This window comes from Nicotiana tomentosiformis, chromosome 6 (assembly GCF_000390325.3).
Source record: "Nicotiana tomentosiformis chromosome 6, ASM39032v3, whole genome shotgun sequence".
NCBI lineage: Eukaryota > Viridiplantae > Streptophyta > Magnoliopsida > Solanales > Solanaceae > Nicotiana > Nicotiana tomentosiformis.
Window position 1 is genome coordinate 137,632,300 of NC_090817.1, and position 9,511 is coordinate 137,641,810.

The window sequence follows — 9,511 nt, forward strand, 5'->3', positions numbered from 1 at the left end:
AATATCTTCCCAGATCTCAAAGGATTGAGATGTATCAGAATGCACACCACACCCTATTTTATAGGTTCTCAATTTGCTGCCAAACTATATAACTCATTTAGTTGTTGAATTCGCAATTAAATATTTATACATATTTAATAAATTTTCTAATATAAAACAAAATATAAATAAAAGCTATTGGGTTCGAATCCGCAATCGATACACTACCTCCGCCCCCGGCTTTTGTGACAAACAAGGCAATATATCTGCCTCTTTGCCTCTTTGTGTGTACATATTGTATAGGTTGTACATCTTACTGTTTCACATATCGGAAGTTACGTTATGTTTAACATTGTATAATCTTTTTATAAAGATAGTGTATGCGTCAAGTTGCATGAATCTCAACTATTTACTAAGATATCTATTTCTAATCATTTTATTGACCGCTAGGCCACACTAGTTAAAATGGTTTTCAGGCTCAATATGTGACTTTCTATAATAAGTTTAATTTGATAATTTAGAAAATAAAAAAGTAAATTGTTATAATAAGTAAAAATATAATGATAAGGTAAAAATGAACTTGACTTTCAGTGCACATATATATGTAAATTTTCAAATAGATAGGGAACTGTGGGGAGAGGGGTGATGTGGACAATTACCAGAAAGGCCTAATAATTTGGGAGCCCCCACCAATTCCCCGTGCATGTGAGCATTTGCTCCTATCACAAATCACTAGTAGATTTTATAAAGGATCAATTTGTAGTTTTCACACTATATTCATGTTACTTATGGTGTGCACAATTTCCTCAAAATTAATGTTTGGCAGATGCAACAAAAATAAAACTTATATCTTCAGCATTATATATACCATATATACTTTAACCTAATCATATATTACATGTTACACATAATATGTCGTGGTATATATAGCTCTCTGCCAGATAATTATGAGTGTAATAACTGACTATACTTTTCTTTTCAAGAAAATATATGTTATTATTTGCAACAATTAATAACTGATTACTGACATTAACCAATACGGATGATAATCGAACAGTCCAAAACAAAGACTATACATGATCAAAGGAATTGATCATTCTAGTTATGATCTAACAAGTTATATTTGACACGCATTATTCGTTGAATTAATTTAGCGATTGACACTTAACTATTTCTAATAAGTTTTCAAGACTCCATAATTTCATTTATGACTTATTGAAGACTTGATGTCTTGCACCTATTAAATGGGGTAGCATGTACCTCCTCCTATTAATACACATGCAATAGTATATATTATTTCACCAAGTCCGGAACCAAAATGTAGTTCTTTTGGACTCAAAGAACTAAAATGTGTGGAAAAAAAATATAGTGATCAAAATATATATATATATATATATATATATATATATATATATATATATATATATATATATATATATATATATATATATATATATAACGCCTTTTAAAGGGCGCTATACCTTAACAGTTGTTTGCCCTTTAAGGTATAGCGCCTTTTTAAAAGGCGCTATAGTTGAACGTGAAAAGAGCGGGAAAATATAGCGCATTTTATTAAGACGCTATACTATACTGTCTTAATAAAAGGCACTATACCCACATTAAACCCTGTCCCCTTCCCTTCCCCACCAAACCAGAAACCCACTCTCCCCCCTAAAAAAAAAAAAAAACGCCCCCACCCCCTCCCCCCCCCCCAATTTTCAGCAAAAAAGCTCGAGTGGAGCCCACCGTTCCCACAAAAAGTATAAATTCTCTGTCCCACATCCTTGCTAAGGCGTATTCTAGTAGTGGGTTGCTCGTTTGGGCTCCAAATCACCAAATTTTTAACTTTTCAAAAACCTTAAATCGAGGTATTCCGACTTAGTTTTTATTAAAACTCGTATAAAAAATGCCTATTAGTTATTTTTAATATGCTCTATGTTATTTTGTGATTGTTTTGCGATTTAACTAATTTGTTATTTTTTATCCGGACTATAGTATTAGTGCGCTAAAAAAAATTAGTAAAATAAAGAAATTGTTATTAGTTGTTAAAAAAAATATTAATTAGTTACTTTTTACTGTGGTATATGTATTTTCATGATTGTTTTTTATTAAATTAATTTATTGTTATTATCCGCTTTAGATTATTTATTTGCTAAAAGACTAGTAAAATAGATAAATTGTTAGTTTAGTTCCCTGTAGTGGTATCTTGTGGCCTAATGTAGTGCTCGTATTTGTAATATAGTGCCCTTTAGCATAGTAAAATGTAGTGCCCTTTAGCGTAGTATCCTTGTAGTTATTGAAATTAATCATTTAAAATAACAGACCTATTGAGTGATAAATTGGGAAACTTTTCTCATCATGAACACAAAAATTCAGGATACCTTGGTGCTACTAGGCCTCAAATATCGAGTCCGGAACTCATATATGAATATTTAATAATTAAATCTTGTATAATTATAAAAATTAATTATATAATTTTATTATAGTAAAAAAATAAGTGAGTCATAAATAAAAATATATAATAATAAAACTAACATATAAAATAATAAAACTAACATATAAATTAATAAAACTAACATATACAATATTAAACTAACATTTAAAATAACAGACCTATTGAGTGATAAATCGGAAAAATTTTCTCATCATGAACACAAAGATTCAGGATACCTTGGTGGTACTGGGCCCCAAATATTGAGCTCGGAACCCATATGTGAATATTTAATAATTAAATCTTGTATAATTATGAAAATTAATTATATAATTTTATTATAGTAAAAAATAAGTGAGTAACAAACAAACATATAAAATAATAAAACTAACATGTAAAATAATAAAATTAACATATTAAAGTAAAATAATATAATTAATATTGTTCAATTTACAGTAGCCGACATGGAGGTTCCGCCTTTGCATCCCGGACCTACCACGCTAGAGCTACTGTTGCGACATGGTGAGCATAGGTCGTCCTACATATGGGAGGGACTGTTACTGGCCCAGACGTTCCGCGCCAGGAGAGTAGACGATATGTGAGACTGTATTAGGGACCATCCTCTCCATCCCCGCATAGTCAGACGCCTCCAGGATACGGGTTTTTATAGGATTATGGAGATCGGCCGGTTGCAGCTGGATTGGTTGTTGATCACGACCCTGATAGAGCGGTGGCGACCGGAGACACACACATTCCATTTGTCCATTGGCGAGGCCACTATCACGCTTCAGGACGTGGAGGTCCTATATGGGCTGCTCGTTGATGGACACCATGTTGCTTTGTCGAATGCCATTAGAGAGTATATGGGTTTACAGTACCTAGAGATGCTGCAGCGGCTCACCGGTTTCCAGCCACCGGATGAGATTGCATTGATTAGGGTATGTCGTCTGCAGTTGACGCCCGTCCAGCAGCATTTGGAGGCGATGCACGCTGATATCATAGATGATATACCGGAGCTTCATATTCACCGGTATACGAGGTTGCTGTTGTTGCTTATGTTTGGAGGGGTTTTGTTCCCGAACACTTCGGGGAACCTAGTTAGCTTGAGATTTCTTCATCATCTTGAGCGGCTAGATGATTTACATCATTACAGTTGGGGTGCTGCTCTTCTTGGTTATTTGTACAGGAAGATGTGCCGGGCGAGCATGGGCACCCAGTGAGACGTTGCAGGATTTGTGCCGCTGCTGCAGGTGAAAACATAGTCGAATACTCTCTTCATTATAACATACCTAGTAAAACTATAACTTAAATTTTACGTCCACGTTGTATATTAGGTTTGGGCCTGGGAGCGGTTCTTGCAGTTGCAGCTACCTCTACCACTCTTAGCTCCGGATGCACCACCTTTGTTTCTCCCTTTAGCTAAGATGTGGGTTGATAGGCGAGGATATGGACTGGAGTACGAGACTCGACATAATCTCCCCTATTGCAGAAATTTATTGGATTTACTGGAGGGCGCACAGGTAAATGTATACCTAAGTTTACTTGGCATGGCTTTATATGTGTTGTGTATACTCACGTTTCCTGTTTTTACTTAATAGTTCATTTGGAGGCCATTCAACGACGAGCTAATAGCTGGTTTGCCTGATTATTGCTCGAACGACCGAATTATGTGGAGCTCTTTCATCTCGTTGATGTATCTCGATATTGTCGAGCATCATGCCACCGAGCGAGTGCTTCGCCAGTTTGGTCACCCGCAGCTTGTACCGCCACCGCCTATTTGGCATATGACACATTACCGGCGGGATGATCATTTCAGGGTTGACCAGACATATGTGGCATGGCTAGAGGAGCAGATCGATATTTGGGACCAGCGGCATGACCTGATTCCGCCACCCCCTCCACCTGACCGTACGGATGGTGAGCATGAGTATATGGGCTGGTACCGCAGCGTTACCTGACTTTTCGTTGGGAATCCCGTTTATCGCGCTGGAGGTCGGTACGTTCCATACGCTAGGAGGCGCGAGGCACTGGTATGTTATTTGGTATACTTACTTATAACGGTAACCTAGCATTCCGTAATTTATATTTTACATGTTGTGCATGATATTGGCCTACATCTGTTCCACTAGTTGGGACTACCAGCGAGGGAGCAACCGCTTTGCACGAGTATGGACGGCAGGTTATCGATCTGGCTTCCCGGACATTGAGGCGAGCTCGAGATGATGAGCGATTAGGATACGAGGCTAAGTATGTGGCGCCAGAGCAGTACCATCGTGGGTCACCAGTAGAGCCGAAACGTGGTCGACGTGGCAGCTCCATTATTGATCGCGGGCACGGCCATTACGCGACAGGAGTGGGATCAGTATTTTCCTGACCCATCGACCGTCGCCGATGATCGTCCGACATAAGATGTGGATAGTGGGCGCCGACTGAGTTATGGCTCATCATCAAGGGATGCTGAGGATCTTTCACAGGCGCATGTTTGTTTGTATTACTATTATTTATATCAGTACAACTAATGAAAATACATGACACGGAAAACATAAAGATAAATTACTACACTCAACACACACATGTGTTTGTTTAGTAACTACCGCCTATTATTCTATGCTCCAACTACTTAAATTTCTCTTCCAGCTTATTTTTTTCTTCTTCCGCCTCTTTTAGTTTCTCCTGTACTGCCACAATTTCTCGTTGCATTTCAGAGATCTGGCGTTGGTATTCATCGTTCATATTCCAAATATACTGCAAACATGATTTGTAGTATTCCTAGTTAATGGGTTCATCATACCATTCCTCAAATATATATTGATTTTCATCATTGCGTCCAAATAATTGTTGACATATCCAGTGTCTGCGCCCAACATTAACATCTGACCAACATGCCTTCAAAATCACACGTTTTCCACAATAGCACCTTGGTTGATCATTGCGTCCAGACATTTGTTGATGCAAGAAAAATAAAAAATTTATGGAAGGTTTTGCTATTTATTTTGGTTAAGTGCAGATAATAACTAAATTACGCTAGTTATTTATAGGCAAGACAACACACATAACGTAGTATTTCACCGCACTATGATTCGCGTGTTAAAGATTCTTTCTGATACAATACAACTTTTCCAGAAGATAATTTTTGCAGGCGAGCAGCTTTCTAGGTCGACAAGACAATTATTATTTTTTTAAATGGGTTTATGTTAGATTGTTGTACTGAAGTATTAATATTAAATATCAATAAGATTTAACAGCAATGGAAACATAATTTTATTTCATACATTCTGCAAGATAAACAAGTACATACACTTATTACAACCACATTACGGAAACAAAACACTACGTGTATCCTTGATAGTTGGGCACATTAGATGAACTTCCACTAGGAGCTGGATTACCACCGCCACCCAAACCATCTGAAGGACATTTACGACGGTAGTGTCCTTTGCGAGCATATGCCATATTTGCGCGCATAAACGGTATCACTAGCATCCATTTAGTTCTGTGTACGCATTCTTTTTTCTACTTGTCGTTGACGTACATAGTCCTTGTTACACACCATTTTAAATGGTTCCGGCGGCCAATAATGCTCAGCACCCACTGGCTGCAACTGCCCATTATAGGTGTTTAAGTATGCAGCAACACTATATTTTTTATCAACGTAGTTGGTTGCCCCTAAACCTGTATGTTGAAAGCACTTGATGGCATGTGAGCACGGCATGTGGTAGATGGACCTTTTTCCACAAGAGCATAACCTTCTGGCTTCATTTACGGTGTGTGTATTATTCCCTCGGTTTTGATGGATAGCGGTGCGAACTTCAAAAATATTTCCCTCATTGCAATACTGTAAATATGAATGCCAATGTGCTCGCCGCTTGTATTTCTCAAATCTTTTCATTGGTATTGGCATAAATTCAACACCCCTTTCCATCAATGACGATGCACCTCTAACCCTATCAACGTTACCTCTCTGCCATCTGCTTGAATGACATCCGCACTATGGCAGTGACAGATAATCCACGTGCAGACTTTAATAACCCGTTGAAAGACTCTGACACATTTGTATTCAGAATTCCCCATCTTCTGCCACCATCCGCATGCAAAGTCCACTTGTCAAGCTCATGTTGCATCAAACAACGATAGGCTCCCTCGTCTTCCTGCCTAACAGAATCCATGCGCCTCCTGAATTTACACTCTTGGTGATCTGTTGCAGCCATCCATATTAAATCATGCAAATCCTTGTTGGGATATGCCTTCTGGAAATTGGCCTTCAGGTGCTTCACATAGTAATGGTGGTAGGCATATGATTCCTGCGATGCACGCAAATTCTGTACAGAACTTAAAATATCACCATGCCGATCAGATATTAGACAAATACCTGAACGATGTTTGATAGTGTGCTCTTTCATGTGGTTCAAAAATAGTGTTCACGTCTCTTGGTTTTCATTGGCACAAATAGCAAAAACTAAGGGAAATATACTCCCATTAGCATCTACTGCAACGGCGATCAACAACTTAATATCATACTTTCTATAGACATGAGTGCCGTCTATGGATATTACCGGCCGGCAATGCAGAAAACCATCAATTGCTGGTTTAAATGCCCAGAATACATATTTGAATATATGTTCTTGTATTCCCGGATTCCGCTCAAGCTTCCATTCAACAACAGTCTCAGGGTTAAAGTGTTGCAATGCAGTCATGTACCTAGGTAGAGATGCAAAGGACTTATCCCAGTTACCATAAATAATTTCAAACGCACCTTTGCACCCGAGAAATGCTTTTCTTTTGGTAATGGTGCACCCACATTCCTGGTGGATGGATATTATACACTCTTTGATCTTGTACCTTATGGACGCTTTAATGTGTGGAATCAAGACAAGAGAAATCAAGTCAGCATTCAAGTTAAAATGATTCCCACTGAATGTGTCCATTTCATAATTGTGGGTGCCAATGCATTTACCCACAACTCACATATTTATTTTCTTCTTCCTCAACCGCAGCATCCAATTACAATCCGTAAACCATCTACGGCAGACTACCTTGTATATATTTGGAGATGACTCGCGTACCGTGATCTCACGACACTCTTTTATGCTGTACATTAGCACCGCCCTGGTTAGGCGCGCTTTATCGGGAAAAAGCATGCCCTTTGACAGCACCGTTGCTCTAGATTCATCCCATATTGCTGCCCGAATTTCGTCAATATCCCTTGTGAGGGCATCCATATCCGGCATATTTGGTAAATGATCATGGTAGGGAATCTCCCTTGAATGGAACGGTACGTGGAACTCGTACACTCTTGGTCTAACAGGGGGGTAGAGCATGCTCCCTCGTCAAATCAGATCCAGCATTCTCTTCCTCCTCCTCATCATCACCCTCATCAGGGAAGGGTGTGTCATCTCCAGACTCATCAGCATTGTTGTCATAATCACTATTCTTCTTTCTGACTCAGTGCATCTGCCAGATCCCGATTAATTATGTCGTCTTCAGGCAATTGAATAAGGACAAGACCTTCAGGATGCTCGTTTTCACTGCACAACCAACAAAATAATGAGTTATTCAAATTGATAAATACTTTACATATAGCTATATCACTTCACTTACAAATCGTAATGTGTTGACATCCCATGATGGACATTATCCTGTTGGTGATGACTCTCGGATGGACCACCATGATCCAACACACCAAAACTAGGTATATTCCAACCGGGCGTTGGTTCGTAACTTGTAAAATTCATATCTGGCCGGTACCCCTTGTAGAATATATGAGTGTTAATACAAATTCAATAAATCAAAAATAAACATCGTAATACAAAGGACAATTGAAGTTTACCACTCGTCTTGTGGATTATGTAAACTAGGAGAGAAATTATTTTTTCGCTCTTTATTCGCCTGTAGAGATAAGTTTAGATCAGGCCAAACTCTTTCAGTCGGAACCTGTTCGGTTAAAACTGCTCCAAAATAACCACCCGATGACTGAGGGATATCCCTGCTTTGCGCAACCTCATTATTGTGAACGTCTTCAACCTTGACGTATATTTTCAATATTTTTATCATAAGAAATTTTCGGTATTCATCCGGAATCCTCAAAAAATATCTCAGAATTTCATCATCCTCGATGTTAAACTCAGCACAACAAGCAACCCCTTGCGGAGTGACATAATACGGATATCTTCTGGTTACTTTAAGGTTCACCGAACATTTGTTCACACTTATTTTTTTACATAACAACGATACCAATGTATCGTACTCCATTGTAAGTGGAAACTTAACATGACACTGTGGAGATAAACTATAGGTTACTGAGTTATTCGCCACCACAACCTCACTGCCCCCCTCCCCCCCCAATATAATGAAACCCTTATTATTCGCTCTTCAGATATTATAACAAAATGCAAAACAATTTAACGAAGAAATATTTCAGAAGACTTGAGAATATTTGTTAATGAATTTTTAGAAAATCCTTAACCTCTTTAAATAATGCAAAAATCAATTTGGGGTTATAATGTTTTTAGGTATAGCGCTTTAAATAAGGGTGTTATACCCAATTGAATTATTGTTATGTCATTTAAGCACAAAAGAATTATTGGTGAGCCCACATAATATGTATAGCGCGGTAAGGAAAGACGTTTTATATATAGCGCCCTTTAAAAGGACATTATATATATTTTGGTCTCTATGTTTTTTTCCACACATTTTAATTTTTTGAGTTTAAAAGAACCACATTTTGGTTCCGGACTATTAGGTCACCTCCCCAGAATATTGTCTAGCCAATAGTGATAGGCATCTGTACACAAGCTATATAAGTATATCTTTTGTCTGAGCGAATTCACTGCCAGTAATTAGTGAGTAAAACAGTAAACTAAATACCGGCAATTGGTGTGAAACAATAGTTGCAAGAGTCACATCAACCCGTATCGAATTTAGAATTTTAAATAATTTTTTTTCTTATATATTTTGAATACATTATTTATATATATTAAGTAAATTCCTTAATACAAATACTGAGTTTAAATTAAAATTATTAGGTTTTGCCGAACCTATATATAACTACTATTGTGGCTCTCGCGCCCCTGAACATCAATAAGTTAGGTTTAAGTTATATGA

The 9,511-nt window shown here is 37.7% G+C and overlaps 2 protein-coding genes across 2 annotated transcripts; one reads left to right on the plus strand and one right to left on the minus strand.

Moving 5' to 3' along the window:
• Window positions 1-3,084: 3,084 nt before the first annotated feature.
• Window positions 3,085-4,784, plus strand: LOC117273918 (serine/threonine-protein phosphatase 7 long form homolog). Its single transcript, XM_033653120.2, has 4 exons — window positions 3,085-3,609; window positions 3,745-3,930; window positions 4,009-4,327; window positions 4,540-4,784. Exons 1-4 carry the CDS (start codon window positions 3,085-3,087, stop codon window positions 4,782-4,784), a joined length of 1,275 nt encoding a protein of 424 aa, XP_033509011.2.
• Window positions 4,785-6,828: 2,044 nt separating this feature from the next.
• LOC138894838 (uncharacterized) lies at window positions 6,829-7,335 on the minus strand. Its single transcript, XM_070179568.1, has one exon. It carries the CDS (start codon window positions 7,333-7,335, stop codon window positions 6,829-6,831), a length of 507 nt encoding a protein of 168 aa, XP_070035669.1.
• Between the last annotated feature and the right edge of the window lie 2,176 nt (window positions 7,336-9,511).

Excerpts from the sequence above, each read along its gene's own strand:
- LOC138894838 (XM_070179568.1), bottom strand. The coding sequence starts at position 7,335 with ATGGACACATTCAGTGGGAATCATTTTAACTTGAATGCTGACTTGATT.
- LOC117273918 (XM_033653120.2), top strand. The coding sequence starts at position 3,085 with ATGGAGATCGGCCGGTTGCAGCTGGATTGGTTGTTGATCACGACCCTG. Across the intron at positions 3,610-3,744 it reads TGTACAGGAAGATGTGCCGG|GTTTGGGCCTGGGAGCGGTT; the intron begins GCGAGCATGGGC and ends GTTGTATATTAG. Across the intron at positions 3,931-4,008 it reads ATTTACTGGAGGGCGCACAG|TTCATTTGGAGGCCATTCAA; the intron begins GTAAATGTATAC and ends TTTACTTAATAG.